General features: G+C 36.2%; 1 protein-coding gene across 3 annotated transcripts; it reads left to right on the top strand.

Annotated features, from left to right (window-relative positions):
* The first annotated feature begins 1,905 nt into the window (after positions 1–1,905).
* Positions 1,906–16,903, top strand: hmbox1a (homeobox containing 1a). 3 transcript variants are annotated; one of them, XM_051132894.1, is made up of 9 exons: positions 1,906–2,128; positions 5,856–6,401; positions 8,958–9,043; positions 9,293–9,403; positions 11,314–11,470; positions 11,557–11,639; positions 11,746–11,841; positions 12,094–12,209; positions 13,613–16,903. In XM_051132894.1, exons 2-9 carry the CDS (start codon positions 5,857–5,859, stop codon positions 13,754–13,756), a joined length of 1,338 nt encoding a protein of 445 aa, XP_050988851.1. In that variant the 5' UTR covers positions 1,906–2,128; position 5,856; the 3' UTR covers positions 13,757–16,903. The 3 variants fall into 3 exon arrangements, with proteins under 3 accessions (XP_050988851.1, XP_050988850.1, XP_050988849.1); XM_051132893.1 differs by having other exon boundaries at positions 12,091–12,209; XM_051132892.1 differs by having other exon boundaries at positions 12,088–12,209.
* The last annotated feature ends 2,084 nt before the right edge of the window (positions 16,904–18,987 follow it).

The following is an 18,987-nucleotide window of genomic DNA, read 5'->3' as shown; positions in this document are numbered from 1 at the left end:
ATACGGAAAGACACAGCAGTTTGCAATATCAAGGAGCAAAACAAGCTGTTTTGTACAGCTAAATCTTGGATTTATGATAATCTTGGATCTCAGTTATGGATTGTACTGAAAATTACTTCAGAGAACATCAGTATAAATATTACTGTAATACCATTGCAACGTTTATCCTGACACACTGATTGTTTAGTGCTTTGTATGGGACTATTTTTTCTTAGCGGAAGTTTTAATATAATCTATGAAAGTATATAATTTAAGTTCAAACCGATATTTAATGTCCACGTATTTATTCACTTGATGACTGACAAAGATAAGTATGTCTATTAGATGTATGAGCAAGAAAGTGAGATGGTTACTACTGAGCAAATCAATATCTCATAATGCAGGCTATTGTTGTACTCAACATGAGGTAAGTGAATATCCATTTCTTTAGGTTGGTGAGTGAGTCCTGTCATGTCTGTGTATGTGTGTCATGACATTACTTCCATTAACATCTGTCACCAGCTGACTTGTGGCCCTCGAGCAGATTTCACACCCACTAGTGTTGATATGATTCTGCTGTCACTTCAGGGGAATCTCAGAGGTGATGTGAAAGCCAGCAAAAGCAAAACGTTTTGGATTTTCAGATGTTTTCTAGCATATCCACGTCTTCTTATTTGTTCGTTTTGTGCATTCTGGGCTGTCAAAATTAGTGAGTGGATCAATGCAAAGTAAATGATCCAAAACAGTCATATTGTTGCACGCCTAATGCATTTTTCTTGCCCTGTTTGCACAATTACAATAGTATAATCGACTCAAGAAGCCCTGGGTTATTTGGCTGTGATTTGATTTTGAAACACAGACACACAGCCCACATAAAGTCTGGGCTCCAAATAAGCTTCTGACCAAAATACTGTTATACACCAACTCTGAGCTGCTATTACATTCCAGAATTCACAACATTTATTAAACTCTTTTTGAGACAGCATATGAAACATTTGTGTAACTCGACTTTATACTGAGATATTTCCTTGTGACAACTAGCCTCACCCTGGTGAAAAAAACAGCATATGCTGGTAGGTATGTTCTGATGCTGGAATGCTGGTTAGGTAGGTTTTGATGCTGGTTTAAGCTGGTCTTTTGCTGGTTTATGCTGGTCCTTGACCAGCAACATGACCAGCAAAAACCAGCAAAGGACCAGCTTAAACCAGCATCAAAACCTACCTAACCAGCATATGCTGTTTTTTTCACCAGGGCAGCATAGCCTGAATAGCTATAAATGGGGAAAAATATAAAATTGAAATTAATAGTACGAATGTATTTTGATAATTGTGATATTTTGGTTGACACTGTTGTCGTGAGAGGCGCTTCTACACCAGGTCCATTTATGGTGATTGCTGTAAATGTCCAGTAGAGGGCGGTAGTATAAAATAAAACGGTAAATCCCCTGTGCAGGTGTTATGAGAAATGTTATTTAATTCAGTACAATCGAACATACCTTTTTATCTTTTAGCTTTTTTGGCAGTTTTTCCTCACAAAATTAATATCTGATGAAATGTATGTAAGTTTTTCGTTAAAAATACGATGTGGAGTAAATAGTAAATGTATACTCTAAAGGACAATAAAAACACTTTGTCTTGTTGAAAACATGCAACTGAATGATTACCTAAGTATTAAAAAAACTAAATGTTTAAGAATTTCAAAAAAGAAAATGAAAAGATATCAACAGCAAATCCCACATTATGTCGTCACGTCCTCAGCGAATAAAAAGTCAGAAATGACATTTTTGTCCGTGCAGCAGTTGGTGAAAAATGATCGAGGATGAAACTGTACCATATTCCACTGGATTTGTAGTCCGGCGCTCGACGAACTCCCATTGAGTGTGACTATCCCGCCCGCCGAGGGGAACTACAACTCCCATGAAACCAGCGCAGCGCTTCTGTTAATATCAATATGGCTTCTGTCAGTCAGACAAAGGCGAATCAGTTTTTGCCTTGAAATGAAATCAAATTAGGGAAAGGTAGCGGGAGAGTCGGACATCGTCCTGTTTTGCTGGTTCATGTCTGGCGACGGGGATTAAAGGGACGGAAACACTGTCAGTTGAGTTGAATAAATGCTGTGGTGCACGGAGGCCCCGCACGCGCACAATCAGGTAAGTCTGAGATGCCAAATTATAAGAAAGGCGTCATTTGTTAAATCCGTCTGGAGACACGAAACATGCATTCACATGCAAATGACGCTCGGTGGGGAAACGAGCTCGGTTCGACCGCTGCTTCGCATGTAAAGTCACATCTGCTCTCATTCTGTGCTGGGATAGGGGTTTAGAAAAGAAATGCCAGCAACTGTGCAACAACTGACACTGTGTTGACATTGGTGAAATGAACTAATAGTTGTCTTGATGCTGGTCTCTTCGCATTTATTAGTATGAATACTATTATTTATTTATATTTTGTATGTTTATGTGTTATTGTTGTGTTTTGTGTTTCAACAAGGTGCTGACAGCATCCTAGAGCTTTGTTATTTGGGTATAGGGTGTGTATATATTGGGTTAAGGTGACGTCTGGGTTTGATAGTTCATGCAAATTATTACTTTTTCAATTGCAGTGATTTTTTTTATATATATATAATTAGGAAAGGTGACACTATTAATACCACCCAGAGTAAAAGTTTTTTTTTCATTATTATTCTTATTATTTTTATAGATACTCTGTTAATAGTTTTTCAGTTAGACAAATCGAGTTCAAACACGTTATTTTGTCATAAACTGATTTCAAAAAATTGCTTAATTTGCTTGCAAATATAATAAGTGTTTTTAATGTACAGTACATGTGTATCCCATCATGCTTTTATTGTAAATGCTTAACATGACATTACATAAAATAATACAATTTAGATGCCTTTTTGATTGACAAACCTGACAAACTTCTGACGAAGCTAAAATATGGATTATGGTTTTAGTATTTTGCACTTTCCAGCATCTCTTCAACAATAACCAAAGACAGTGTGGATGTTTCTTTAGTCTTACTATCATCCCTTTAACTTGTTCTTATCACTTATCTTAAGACAGTTTGCATTGTTGAGCATCTTTGTGCATTCTAGCTTTCATTCCCAGTCTCAGTTTCTTCCTATAAAGTTCATATTTTGCCAGTGCAGTAAGCTTTCGAGGCTTCCCTTTTTTGGGCCGTATCATTTGATTTTCTCAGAGTGCCCAGTTTGTCCCCACAATGAAAATAATGTAAACAGGTGAAGTTTATAAAATAAAAGAATGTGTTTGAGCAGAAACAAATTCAGTTAATGTTTTTATATGAGGTGAAGTGACTCTTTGCTTAGTAGGCTTATATGGAGCAGAGAATAGGGGTTAAAAGTGCACATTTTAGGCATTCCTTATAAGCCCTTGTGACAAAAACGTTATGTTTATGGATTATAATTTTAAAAAAATTCTCAAATAGTCTGCATCTTTTGTGAGCATGACATTAGGTGTTGTTATGTGCTTGCTACACATACAATATTTTAAAATGCAGAGAACTGACATTTAAATGTCTTGAAAAACAAATAATATTTACATTTAATTTTAAGTCCTGGGGGGAAAAAGCTTTTTGAATGGCATCAGCAGCTTTAATATGTGACCCTGGACCACAAAACCAGTCATAAGTAGCATATTTGTAGCAGTAGCCAACAATACATTGTATGGGTCAAAATTATCGATTTTTCTTTTATGTCAAAAATCATTAGGATATCACATAAAGATCATGTTCCATGAAGATATTTTGTACATTTCCTACCGTAAATATATCAAAACTTAATTTTTGATTAGTAATATGCATTGCTAATAACTTCATTTGGACAACTTTAAAAGCGATTTTCTCAATATTTGATTTTTTTTTTTTTTTTGCACCCTTAGATTCCAGATTTTCAAACAATTGTATCTCGGTCAGTTTAAAAAAAATTAACCCTTATGACTAGTTTTGTAGTCACATTTATGAAGTTTTGTGTGACCTGAATAGTCATTTTATTTGTTTCCGTAGAAACTAGATGTTCTTTAGATGTTTATCATATTCAGTGTATTAACTTTAATTGTAGAAACACAGTGGGGCATCAGGTACTTCAGACGACAGATTCTGTATGTTCTCTATTTTCATTGATTAGTGGGCATGAAGGTCTAATTGCCAGCTGTCCATAGAGTTAAATTGATATTTTAAAGACCCCTGCACTTACATATGCAACAAATGGGCTGTAAAAAGTGTTTAAAAATGTGGAGTAAAGAAAGATATGGGCTTTTTGGATGCCGTGCTGATGAGAAGCACCAGGGGCATATGGACAAAATCAACTTTGATCTTGAACTGCTGCAAAGCAGATGAGTTTCCTGCAAACTGCTGCCTATGCTATAGTTTCCTAACTATAATCCATAGATGCTTTAATGCTTCCATGCATCCATGAATATGCAAATAAAAGCAGCAATGAGCAACTCTAAAACTCCTCAGAGCATTAAAACGTTATTAAAATTGCATGCACACCAGTAGCCTTGCATTTAATGCTTGATATAGCAAGATTGCATCTCTCTCGATGATTGTTGTTGTTAAATGTTGCGATGCAGTTTGCATTATTAAAACAAATATTTGTGTTACTAGTTTCATGTGTGCAGCAGTTAACTGAGTTGGTTTATCATCAAGTGACAGTTTAATCTCAGTAGAAGCAGTTGTGTGTGCCTGTGGTTTAGCACGTCTACATATGGGCGATTCTGAATTCTTGTGTCACTGTGGTTTATCGGCTGGCTTATTCAAAACCAGATTTGATGTCTTAAGGTGTCTTTTTATTCGCTTATCAGAAAGCCTGAAAATGTATATGTGGTTTATGCATTCGTGGGACAATGGGGGATTGTTATTTTATGACTTGCATTGTTTGGTTTCTACCACTCAAGGCTTGTTTTTTTAGGAGATACAGAAAAAATTGAATACTGAACAACCTCAAAGAACTCTCCCAGATTTATTGTTGTTTTTGCTGATTTGCTATATCTGATGCCTCTGGATAATTAAACCTTTTGAAGCTTTTTAAGGGTGCTTGGGTGAGCAGAAATCTTTTTTTATGCATTTTATGCAGCGCAGACACCAGGAGACAGTCGTACTCGCTCATCAGCAGAATTTATTCTTGAAGAACATGTCGCAGGGAAGTTGAAATGCTCATTTTGTTAAAAGGAGCCTCAACGTTTTCTCGTTTACTTGATTGCATTACACTGTGCCATATGGAATGCATATTGCGCTGGCACGAGTTTTGCATTTGCAGCGTCACAAGTCGTAGCTTCCTTTTAAAACTCGAAATGAATTGAAATACGGCGAGTTGCGAGATAACAATTCGGCAGAAGCACGCGTGTGTGGGCAACCGCCTGGCATTGAGAGAACTATTCTCAGACAAACGCCCGTACGGAGTGATTCATCCTCAGCTTCTTCACTGAAAGTAGGTTGGCCGCCTCGGATGGAATTTTTCTTGGCAGTTTTCCCTAAAGTTAACCTCCTTCCCCCTCCTCACGTGTCCCAGCTTTCTGCTGTTTAAAGTCTATTAAAAATTCTGTGGTAATGCATGCAGTGTCTTTGCCTTGACCTCAGACAGGCTCCACACTTCTGTTGCAATGATTGGTCGATAAAGGTGCGGTGACTTTGACATTTTCTTGGAAAAATAATGCTTTAGTTAGAGCTCCTGCGCGTGCGGCCCCTGCTACACCTCCTCCACTGCATTTCTTAGACAAAAACATAGTTTTTTTTTTTTTTTTTTTTTTTTTTTTTAGTCTAGGCTGTGTTTTGACTTTTATACACTATGCAGCCGTGTGTCATTTTTTATCAACATCAGCTCTCTAATGCAGCAGCTCTCTGTCTTTTTCTTGGTAGAATGTCCCATTATACAGATGAGCCTCGTTTTACCATTGAGCAGATCGACTTGCTGCAGCGGCTACGTCGGAGCGGCATGACAAAGCAAGAGATCTTGCACGCCCTGGACACCCTCGAACGGCTGGACCGCGAGCACGTGGAGAAGTTCGGCCACCGGCACGCCCACGGCGGGAGCGGGGCGGCCGGCGTCAATCACGGCAACGGCAGCAACGCCACCACCTCTTCCAACTCCTGCACTACCTCCTCTAACAACCTCACAGCCTCTTCTTCGACGACCTCTACGGCCACGCAGACGGGTTTCCGTGGCAACGGCCTCTCTCCGTCCCCTAGCAACAGCTATGACACCTCCCCGCCCCCGACGGTCCCCACCCCCGTGCCGGTAGTAGCACCCATGGTCCAAAATGGACGGGACGGCCTCGCCGCAATGCCCAACGGGAAGCTCTCCCCGCCCCGCTTCGCCGTTAGCAACGCCTCCTCGCGGGCCTTTGCCTACGAGCACCCAGATGAGGAAGTGGACATCGATGACAAAGTCGAGGAGCTCATGAGGTAGGTGTGAAACTTTCGGCTTGAGAACTTGAGAAAGAGAAAACCATAGTGTAGTCCACATGATGAATAATTGTCTTTTGAGCTCATCAGCCTAAAATGCCTCAGTCATTAACACTGAATATGACTCACTTATAAACGTTCACATATGTCACATATGTGACCCTGGACCGCAAAACATAAGGGTCAATTTTTAAATTGAGATTTGTACATTTGTAAGCTGAATAAATAAGCTTGCCATTGATGTATGGTTTGTTAAGATAGGACAGTGTTTGGCTGAGATGCAACTATTTGAAAATCTAGAATCTGAGGGTGCAAAAAAATCAAAATATTGAGAAAATCGCCTTTAAAGTTGTCCAAATGAAGTTCTTAGCCATGCATATTACTAATCAAAAATTAAGTTTTCGTATATTTACAGTAGGAAATTTACAAAATATCTTTATAGAACATGATCTTTACTTGTTATCCTAATGATTTTTGGCATAAGAGAAAAATGTATAATTTTGACCCATTTTTGGCTATTGCTACAAATATACCTGTGCTACTTAAGATTGGTTATGTGGTCCAGGGTCACGTGTTTATGTCTCAAGTCCCTACTATAAAGTCTTAATTAAATCTCAAGTCAAAGTGCAAACAAACCAAGCAAGTTAAAGGATTAGTTGATAATTTACTCACCCCCGTATATCCCAAGATGTTCATGTCTGTCTTTTTTCAGCTGAAAATAAGTTAAGGTTTTTGAGGAAAACATTCCAGGATTTTTCTCCATATAGTGGACTTCAATGAGGATCAGTTGGTTTGATGGTCCAAATTACAGTTTAAATGCAGCTTCAAAGAGCTCTACACGATCCCAGCTGAGGAATAAGGATCTTGTCTAGCAAAACAATCTGTCATTTCATTTTCTAGAAAAAATAAAAAATTGTATACTTTTTAACCACAAATTAAAAATCTTGCACTATATCTTTGGTGCTTGTCTTCATGCTTTGCATAATCACGTTGGAAATGCCATGCGTGGTTAGTTTTTTGCCTGTGTGCTTTGGATCAAAAAGGTAGGGTATGGCTACCTAGTGTCCTCCAACTTCAAAATCATCCAACATTGTTGTTTTACCTTTTTTTGTAAAGGGTGTTTGGCTTTTTTGACACGTTCACTTTATAAACACTAGGTTGGTATTCTTTCGTACATCATGTATGCGTGATTACGTAATGTGTAAGGTCGAGCTAGTGCATAACAAGTATTTATGGTTAAAGTATAGAAAGTTTTGGGGTTTTTTTTTTTTTGTTTGTTTGGGGTTTTTTTTACAAAATGACAACGTTTTGGTAGATATGACCCTTATTCCTCGGCTGGGATCACGTAGAGCCCTTTTAAGCTGCATTGAAACTGCAATTTGGACCTTCAACCCGTTGATCCACATTGAAGTCCACTAAATGGAAAAAAATCCTGGATTGTTTTCCTCAAAAACCTTCATTTCTTTGAAGAAAGAGACATGAATCTCAGATGAGTGAGTAAATTATGAAGAAATTTTTATTCTGGAAGTGAACTTATCCTTTGTCAAGTCTGAGGCTCACCTCAAGCAAGTCGAGTCGAGTCCTGCTAAGGATCAAGTCGAGTCATGTCAGTACATTTTATTTTTACCACAGCCTTATTTATTTTTCCCTCAGCAATGAACTTTCTTAATTATACATTTAAAATAATATTTTATTTTGCATAATATTTTGAATATAGAAATATGAAATAAAATGATACTTTTAAATATGAAGTTTAAAAAGAAGAAGTAGGTGGTGGCAAATTACCGTCATAATATGTGAGTCACAGAAGCATTCGTTCAACTGACAGCTGATTCATTGAATCACATTGAATTTGTTCAAAACCCCAGGTTTGTTCAGTAACAAAAGACGCCATACCGACAGGCATCTGAGAATGGCTCGATTTGAAAAAGGGGATAGTATTTTTACAGATTAATTTAAAATCAATCCATAGATTTTTAGCATTATAGGGTAGATGCGTACATACACTGCCAACACACATTAATGTTCAAACAACATGTAAAAGTGAACTTTGCATCCGATGACCCCTTTAAGTAGTCAAGCAAGTCACAAGTCTCCCACCTGAACTCATCAGCCAAAAATGTATCATTAATTCTTTAAAACTGTATCTGACTTAGTCCTTAACCACGGTCATATCTGAACTGAAATAAACTGTATATTTGGATGCAGCGTCATAACACACTGTACAAAACGACAACAGAAAACCCAGTGTAGTGCAATTCATGATCAGTTAACTCTTATGAACAGTTCTTTTACACAAATCATTCATAATGACACACAAATGAACTTATCAGCTTAAAACAGCTAACTCATTAACTTTGGTCATATCTGAACTGAAATAAGATGTGTATTTGTAGTTTGTGAGGCTTAAATTAGTGTTTTTAATACTGGTTGTTCATAAGACATCATATAGTTAAAGATACATTAGGAATATTTTTGTTGTATTAAATTTTTTTTTTTTAAATGATACCAAAAATAGCATTGATGTTTTTCATTTGATGTGTCTTTCTGTTGTAGAATGGACAGTGCTATAATTAAAGAAGAGATTAAAGCATTCTTGGGAAACCGGCGGATATCACAGGCAGTAGTTGCCCAAGTTACAGGTTAGTTTGCTTTTGCTTATATAATATTTCCCTAGTTATTGTGTATAATAAAAAAGAGAGCCGTTAAAGTACACCATAATATTTTGTTATGCCGCTTCTAGCATAATGCTATATTCTAGTAATATTAATACAGAAATGTCAGCTGCATGGCTGCTTTTTATTACAGTTGTGGGATTTGTCATGGCAGGCCTTAGAGAGGCATATGCAAGTCAGATTTTGCCCTTATAAGCAGTGTGTGGTTGTCTGCAGGTATCAGTCAGAGCCGGATCTCTCATTGGCTGCTGCAGCAAGGCTCAGACCTCAGCGAGCAGAAGAAAAGAGCCTTCTATCGCTGGTACCAACTTGAGAAAACTACACCTGGTAATACCCAACACCAATGTCACTTTCCATGTAGGACGTCCAACAAATTTCTGACGTTTCAACCATCTAATAATAGCTTTAACTGTAAACCCAGGACATCACAAGACACCTTTGACTGATAAAAATTTAGTTCCAAGAACATGTCCTACTTGTGTAATAAATTAGGGGTTCAAGCGCATATTGTTAAAATGGCCAAGGATTAACAATCTCCACGTAAAAAACTGATCATGCAGATGAAACCGTACCTAGAGATTTGAAGCTTGGAGGGATGGTACTTGCACGTTACAGCATTTAAAAGTACAAAATCGCTCATAATTCCTAAACCGTCTGTGGCAGGCTCAAGTGTCCTCAAGTGTCCCAAGTGTCCACCGGACAAAATGCATACGTTCAGATTCGATCATGAGCCTTGGTGAAATTTTGGATTTTTTTAAAAACCTACTTTTGCGAACTAGTCCTAGGTTTTTAGCCTGATCGGAACCAAACCAATGCAGGAAGATTCTCTGCAGAGTGAATATCAATAATTATCAACAAAAAAGGTGAATTTGGACCGTCCTTCACAAAGGGCGGGGACACTTTTAGTAAAATGCCTATAACTCCTAAACGGAATGAGCTATTCTCACCAAATTAGAACAGGTAAGAGCTCAGTTTGAGGTCACTCTTATAGTGTCCACTTGGTGGCACTATAAGAGGGAGAAAAACATAAAAATGGCTATAACTACGCAACCGTTTGTCCTATCAACATGAAAATCGCTGTGCGAGTCTTGGTCCAAAGTGTCTATAAGGACATTTGCGTATCTCAAAAAAAACATGGCCGTCATTGGCCAATTAACTTTGAGCACCTATTAGACAAGGTTAACGGAGGCAGATCGGGGCAAACTCGGTGGGCCTGTTTGACTCAGGGCCCCAAAGGTCTGAGAGAAATTTGAAAGAAATCAGCCACTGGGGGGGCGGTATCACATTTTTCAAGAGCGTAAATAATTGTACATTGCGCATTGTTTAGAAGATCATATGATGCGCAATACTCGTATCATATGATAGAACTCCTCATTCCGGACAACTTTGCCTCTAGAACCACTGTTCTCAATCATATCGTTTGTTAAATGATTAAGAAGATGTAAAAATCTACTTTTGCGAAATAGTCCTAGGTATTTCGCTCAATCTGGAAAAAAACACGGCAGTACAGTTCTCTGGACTTTCTAGGTCAATAATTACCAAAAAAGGTTGAAATATACCCTTTGAGAGGCAATAACGGGGCCGTTTAGAAAAGGGAACTGTACATATTTACCCAAATATTTACCCAAAATCCTATAAAGTGCTAAAACAGTCATAACCATTAAAAAACATAATATTTTTAGGGTAAATTACCTGCATTTGCCAAAAATGCATTTTTAAATCATTGATTTAGGTGGTTACAAGCTTGCTGATTAATGTCTTTTTTCATATGTGCTTAAATGCCTTAATGTGCTTGAACCCTGTTAATCGTTGCTTGCCGTTATATTTAAGTTTTAAGGTTGTGTACATGCTCATTTCCCTGTTTTTACATTTTCATAGTACATTTTGCAATGCTAACTTAATTAAATATATCTAAATGAATATGCGTTTTTCATGCTGCATTTGTCATACTAAAAATAATCATGCTTCTGTATAAATCAAATCGCATTTTGTGATTGTAAAATTGGGTCTTTAATCTCAGAAAACTCCTTCAGTTTCTTCCAGGCTGATCTGTGGGAAGATATCAAAGATTCAGTGAATAAATTAGAAGGTCATGACCTAAACCCCAGAACGCCTGTTCTTTCATTATCATTTGCTTCCGGACAGAGTTAACAGGCTTCGGTCTACCAGAAGGTCTCTCTTCGGAAGCGCACAGACACTTCTGAGATCTGAGATGACCTGTCATGTTTGTGCCCCAGGTGCAACACTAGCAATGCGGCCCACCCCGATGGCCCTGGAGGACATTGTGGAGTGGCGTCAAACCCCTCCTCCCATTAGCAGCTCCCAGGGCAGCTTCCGTCTGCGGCGTGGTAGCCGCTTCACCTGGAGGAAAGAGTGTCTGGCGGTGATGGAGAGGTGAGAGGATGTGGTCAGTTGTGTAAAATGTGGTCTAAAAAAGCTTATCTGCCTCACGTTATGTTTATCTTATGTTTTCACGCAAGTTATTTCAATGACAACCAGTACCCGGATGAAGCCAAACGAGAGGAAATTGCCAACGCCTGCAATGCAGTTATTCAGAAACCAGGTAGGATGTTTAAACAGAAGCTCTATAAAGAAGATGAATGTATGTGTAAATGCCTGTTATCGTGGCCCCAGACGTTATTGATGAGCTCTGCTGTGATTTGATTAAGGGAAGAAGCTTTCAGATCTTGAGAGGGTCACGTCTCTGAAAGTTTACAACTGGTTTGCCAACAGACGGAAGGAAATTAAGAGAAGAGCCAACATAGGTAATGTTGAAGCCCTCTGGGGACAGACAAAGCTCGAATTACACGCAACAATGCATTCTGAATATGGACAATGTAATTATTTCCATTGCATTGTTATCGCCATGCTGCAGCTGTCTCACCCAAAATGTGCATTCATCAGAAATATTGAATTTACTGAAAAAATGCCTTTCAGAAATGCAGTTCCATCATGTTGGGTACATCCTAATGGGCTCAGATATGTTATGGCAAGGTCTGTTTTTTTCTAAGAAGCAGCAATCCTGGAGAGTCATGGGATTGATGTCCAAAGCCCGGGAGGTCATTCCAACAGCGATGAGATCGATGGAAATGACTACGGTGAGCCAGTAGCAGCTGACCAAGTTTTGGGAATGGTAAGGGTATTTTTTTTATCATCATTATTATTATTATTATTATTATTATTATTATTATTATTATTATTATTTTGGATGGCTTACATTTAAAAAAAATAAGATAATAATTTTATTGTAATATTTAATATATAGTAATATTTTATGTGTTTACAATTCACAATTACTATTTAACTTATTATTATTATTATTATTATGTTGAAATTCTGTACTAATTTAAAGGGTGAAATAAATAAATAAATCACCCATTCCTTATTTTAGATTTTAATAAAAAAAAGAAATCATGTTTAATATATCATATATATGTATATTTTGCTCTTTAATTTAATTAATTGTCTAATACTAGTTTGCTAATAATTATTTTCATGTATAAAATTATTCTAAAAATCTAAAATTATTATAATTTTTATTATGTTGTGTGTGTGTGTGTGTATATATATATATATATATATATATATATATATATATGATGAAAATGATAATAATTTTTGAAATAATTGTTATACATGGCAATAATTATTAGCTAACTGGTATTTACTTAAAAAGAAAAAAACACATATATAATATTTGTTTTTTTAAAGTAAATACCAGTTATCTAATAATTATTGTCATGTATAAAAAGTATTATCCTTTTTAATTCTAAAATTATCATTTTTAATATATCATATTTATGTATATTTTTTAATCTTTCATTTAATAATTGTCTAATACCAGTTTGCTAATAATTACTGTCATGTATAAAATCACTCTAAAAATCTAAAATTAATATAATTTTTATTATATCATTCATATATATGCATATTTGTATTTTTTAATCAATCAGCTAATAATTATTTTAATGTTTTTATGGCTGATAATCACTAACTGGACAATATTGAAATTTTATATTTAGATTTTATAATTTTTCTATTTTATCATATATTAATAAAAATATATTAACAAAAATATTAGTTCTGACTAATAACGATTAGCTAATAATTTTTGTCATGTTATGGCTGATAATTGCTAAATTGTTACTGAAATTTTATGCTATTTTGTAAAAAATTATTACATGAATAAATGAATTAATATTTAGAAATAAACAATGTTGATTAAAAATAATAATAATAATAATAAAATAAATCATTTTAAATGCTGCATATGAATTTAGAAATAATGGCAGAGGCTATTCTAAATTTGAAAATGGGAGAAATTAAAACGCAGAACGAAAACTAAATATCCAATACCAGCCGATATAAATCCAGTAAATAAAAAAAAATTCTAAAAGCAGCCAATAAGTGAAATGTTACCAATATACCATGAGTTGTATGAACTATTTCATGCTCCTTTGTCTTTTAATGACACAAAGTCGTTAAAAGAGTTTTGTAGGACAAAAGACCAATCTTTGGTTCTCTTCTTCCTTAAAGGATGACAACACCGGCCCAAACGAACACCAGGACCCCATAGCTTTGGCAGTGGAGATGGCCGCTGTCAACCACAGCATCCTGGCACTGGCGAGGCAGGGCGGAGCCACCAGTGACATCAAGACAGAGGTGCTGGACGACGAGTGAGAAACCTCCCTTCGACGCAGAGCGTAGGGGGGGAACCGAAGGAGAAATGTGGGGTTACGAAAACAAAGCCAAACAGTTTGTGCGTGAACTGTGATTATGAGGAATACGGCCAGGTCGTGGATGACCAAAGTGAATGCGGAGGTTTTAAAGACTGTTAACCCAACATTCCCCCCTTCCACCTCTCTCCTACGTGTGACGCCTCAATAGTCTCTTCTTTCAAACCGCTCTCCTACACGCAGCAGGTTGGGGAGGCGCTGCGATTAAACTCTTGATGAAACACGTTCACTAAAAACTTCATGCGACATATCACCCTGCCATCTCACACTTGGATAGTGAATTTCGCCTCTCAGTTTTTCCTTCTTTCAGGAAGTCTTCTTTGCAGGATATAAGAGGTCAGTATCATACTAAATGTTCACTGCCTCAGTCTCTCCAGGGAAAGTGTGTTGGGAAGCATATTCTCTCTCACTTCTTAACTTATTTCTTTATGTATGTGCAGTCCAGCGTTGCTGAAATTGCGTTTAAACTTGTACTGTTGTCACCAGGGTCTAAGGTTAACAGTCGCCTACCACCAAATGCGCACCTGCGACTTTGCCAAGTGTGCTTCGCCAAGCATTAGCAGACTAGAGAAGCAAAAAATACTGGTTAGTTGTGTGCAAAATAGTTGGGTGATTCAAAATTGAAGGTTATGAACATGTTTCTTTTGAGGCGTTTAAATGCTTTTTGCGTTCAAAAATAGCTCTTAAGACGTGGTTTTAAAAACGTTTTTAAATTGTATGTTTAAATAACATTATTTTAAAAGTTATTTTAACTTCATATGTCGTCTTAAAATGGCTGAAACACTCCAAAAAAAAACAAAAAACATTGTGATTCACGGTGCAACAGCCAAAGACGTCTTTCTGAATGTGTATACCTGTAGCAACATGTTTAAACAAGGTGAATTTAAAGACGTAACAACATGATGAGTTTCACCATGCATATAAGAATGTGTTATATGTGAATGTGTAGCATGCTAATTAAAGCATCATTGCTAAAATTTCTAAAAGCAAAAAATGGAAACATAAATTAAATAATTGGTTGTTGGATGATTTAGTCATAATAGTTCACCCAAAAATTTAAATTTTTTGAAAATGTACTCACCCTCAGGCCGTCCAGAATGAAGTTTGTTTCTTCATCAGAACAGATTTGGGGAAATTTAGCATTAAATCACTTGCTCATTAACAGATCCTCTGCAGTGAATGGGTGCCGTCAGAATGAGAGTCCAAACAGCTGATAAAACATCACAATAATTCACAAGTAATCCACACAACACTAGTCCATCAATTAAGTAAAAAACGTAATGTTTCTAAGAAACAAATCCATTGTTAAGATATTTTTAACGGTGACATAATGCTAAATTTCTCCAAATACATTCTCCAAATACATTTACACCTTAAGCCCGAAGTATTCAGTTATTTTTTAACACTGAAGTAAGCCTAAGGGCGAGACATCCGGTTCATCAGCTGCTATGGGAAATAACGGGAAGAATAACAACGTGCAATAAACAGTAAAACTGTTTACATTAAAAATTAGTGTGTTCATAATTAAGATAATACATTATAATATGGTAAGAAGCACCAATTTGCAATATGAAATAGCAAAACAAGCTGTTTTGTACTTTTAAAAATAGCTGGACGCAGATAAGAGGAAACCAGACCCATAACATTTAAAAATGGCGTACGCGTGACGCAAATTTTGTCACGCACCATTCGATTTTTGTGCATTGACTTGGTTTTGCACTAATCGGATATTCCACAAGATGGCAACACCAGCCATTGACAGCGCTAGCGTACGTGTAAAAAAAAAGTATATTCAGTATATTCAGATGGCCTGAGGGTGAGTAAATTTTCTGCAAAAACAACATTCTGCCCCTCGCTAAGTAAGGGATAATGTACATCCAGCCGGTTGTTGTCGCAGAATAAAGCCCGACAGACTTCTCAGCTTTTGTATAAGACTGAAGGGCTTGATTTTGCAATAACCGGCTGGATGTACATTATCCTGCTTATTACACGGCTACTTACCACAAAACTAATTATTTAGATACGAAATGTTGATTTTAGTTTAAAAAAATTTAACGCAAAGCTTCTGTGAAGAACGCAGTTGCTAGCAAGTGACAAGTTCAAACTAAGACGGTATTTCACCACATGAATAATTATAGCGATGAAACACATTGATTTAAGATTAAACTGTTTTGAAATCTTACCAGTTTGTTAGTTATCTTACATTCGTCGTAAAATGGCAGTAGCTGCGTTTGTATGAAACAAGACCGAGCGGGTCGTGATACCAGGATGATGTAAACTACCTGTCAAAAGTTTTTGAACAGTTTTTAAAGAATTTTCTTCTGCTCACCAGGCCTGCATTTATTTGATTCGAAATGCAGCAAAAGCAGTAATATTGTGAAATATTTTTGGTATTTAAACTAACTTCTTTCTATTTGAATCTATTTTAAAACGTAATTTATTCCTGTGATCAAAGCTACATTTTCAGCATCATTACTCCAGTCTTCAGTGTCACATGATGCTTCAGAAATCATTCTAATATGATGATTTGCTGTTCAAGAAACATTTTTACTGTTATTATTATTTTATTATCAATATTTAAACCAATTGAGTAAATTTTTTTCATGATACTTTGATGAATATAAAGATCCAAAGATCAGCATTTATCTGAAAAAAAAGCTTTTGTAACACTACACACTATACCATTCAAAAGCTTTAAAAAGTAATTTTTAAAAAGTTTTTTAATTATAGAAACAAATACATTTATGTAGCAAAGATGCTTCAAATTGATCAAAAGTGACAAAAAAGACAATGTTACAAAAGATTTCTATTTTAGATAAATGCTGTTCTTCTGAACTTTCTATTCATCAAAGAAACCTGAAAAATTCTACTCAGCTGTTTTAAACATTATAATAATAAGACACGTTTTATGAGCAGAATATTAATCAGAATATTAGAATGATTTCTGAAGGATCCTGTGACTGGAGTAATGATGCTGAAAATTCAGCTTCGCAATCACAGGAATAAATAAAATTTGAAAATATATTCAAATAGAAAACAGTTATTTGAAATAGTAAAAATACTTCAGAATTGTACTGTTTTTGCTGTACTTCGGATCAAATAAATGCAGGCTTAGTGAGCAGAAGAGGCTTCTTTAAAAAAACATTAAAAATCTTACTGTTCAAAAACTTATGACTGGTAGTGTAATTAAATAATTGTACACAGAATATTGATTTGTTTTAATATTTTATTAGCCAACAAAATGCAAAGCTTCCACAAAGAAAAAATGGTCTTAGCAAGGATGAGCTTGTGTTGTTAGTTTTTACCAGTTGTTGGGGAATAACGTGCCTCGGAATGTGGTGACTGACCAATCAGAATCAAGTATTCAGTGTAGCTGTGTAATAATCAGTGGTATCTATTGCGACTCGCACGTTTTTTTACTAACAAGCAGGAAACATCTAAAACAAAATAGAGTTTTGTGACCAGTATGAAATACTCGTAGCCGTGAAATTGGCAAAACGTTAATTGTGGACCCTGGTAGTCAGCGTAAAAGTTGAACAGGACTGTTTTTGCAGTACCATAACCGGCCTGCTGGCTTCAGCAATTACGTATTGCACTTTTAATTACTAGCGGCAGCTTATTTATGTTCCTGCCGCTACACAACTGTGCATCTCTGCAGGGAGGCGTCAAAGGCTGTCTGGAAACTGAAGCCTACTCGTGAAGATTGTGCCATTATATTTCAGCATTAGCAGACTAGAAATTCAGTCGGGCTCTTCTGCAGGCCTCTCTAAAAGCAATCAGACAACAGCCGTTACTTTTAAACGTATATAACCTCAAAGTGTTCTACTCAGCCAATAACTGTGCAAACGTTTCAGCAGCACGCGGCTGGAAAATGTTGTAGCATTGGGAATTTCTTCGTCTCAGCGAACGGGAAAACACTTGACAATCAGGGTGACGACGTTCCAATACAAAAAAACCTGTTGGTGTTTGCCCACGTGTCCAAATATGGGGTTTCTCTGGAAAGTGATGATAGCTAATAACCGTTATTTCCGAAATTAAAGTGGATTTAACCACTCTAATAAATATCCCATGTTTGTTTTTTTGTTGAATAATCACAAAATGTCACTTTAAGGGGGAGGGTTATGGTGCTTTGGGTTCTTTACCCCAACATATGTATTTTTTGTTTCATTTATCTGGTACTGTTTCAAAGAAAGAAGACGAGAGGGATGGACTAGTTCAGGTTCTTTTTATTTGTGCTTCAGAATTATGGTGCTTGTTTTAAAAAAGGAAAGGAGATACTAACCACAAGCCCTCTCCCATCTTTTACAGTTTTTCCTCTTTGCCTTTAGGAAGCTGCTTTCTGTGTGTAATGCACATCATTGCAGTCACAAATAAGCTTTTTTTAGACGTATCAAAATAGCTATCGGATGACAAACCTGTGAAAAGTATCAGCTGCTTCAAAAGTTCTCTCAGAATGTCTGAAATACCATTTCAACTCATCAACACACCTTTGTTCCTCTTGAGCGTAAGATTTCGGTCGACGAGATCGCCACTAGCTCGTATTTAAAGAGTCGTTCGCAGCCGAAGGTGAATTTCGTACCGTGGGCTTCAGCCTTAATGCAAGTATTTTTAAGCACTTAAATTACAGAATGTGTAAAATCTGTCAACACGTCATTTCTGTGAAAATTAACTGTTGATGACGCTGTTTAAGTTAACGTTACGGTAATATTCCTAGATACGTTTATTCCACAAATCTGCATAAGCTTAACATAAATGTACCAAGTCTATTTGCTAAAATATGTATCGAAAGAATATTGTATGTTAGGAGAGAATATTAATTGGAAATTAAATTTCTCGCTTTAGGAAATTCTGCCAAGCAGATAAATCTGTCGAATGAGACTTTTTTTGTTTCTCTAGTTACGTCTTGTAATTTGGTTGAACTGTCAGTTAAAACGTTATTTGAGTTCTCAAATAAATCAAATGCAATCTCTTCCTTTATAAGGGTGACCGGGGCTAGTTGACATTTATTATTTTTTTATTTTTTAACAAGTGAATATTTGGCAGGGTGCGATTTTTGTATTTACTGTATATAAACAGATTTGAGTAAAACACCATTTGCAAAAAAAAATGCTTTCTAAAAAAAGAATAATAAACATTAATTCATATTTGTATTTAAAATAAATTATTATAGACTGG

The sequence above is a fragment of the Labeo rohita genome, chromosome 17 (genome assembly GCF_022985175.1).
Source record: "Labeo rohita strain BAU-BD-2019 chromosome 17, IGBB_LRoh.1.0, whole genome shotgun sequence".
Lineage (NCBI taxonomy): Eukaryota > Metazoa > Chordata > Actinopteri > Cypriniformes > Cyprinidae > Labeo > Labeo rohita.
This window is presented reverse-complemented; position numbering and strand designations above follow the sequence as displayed.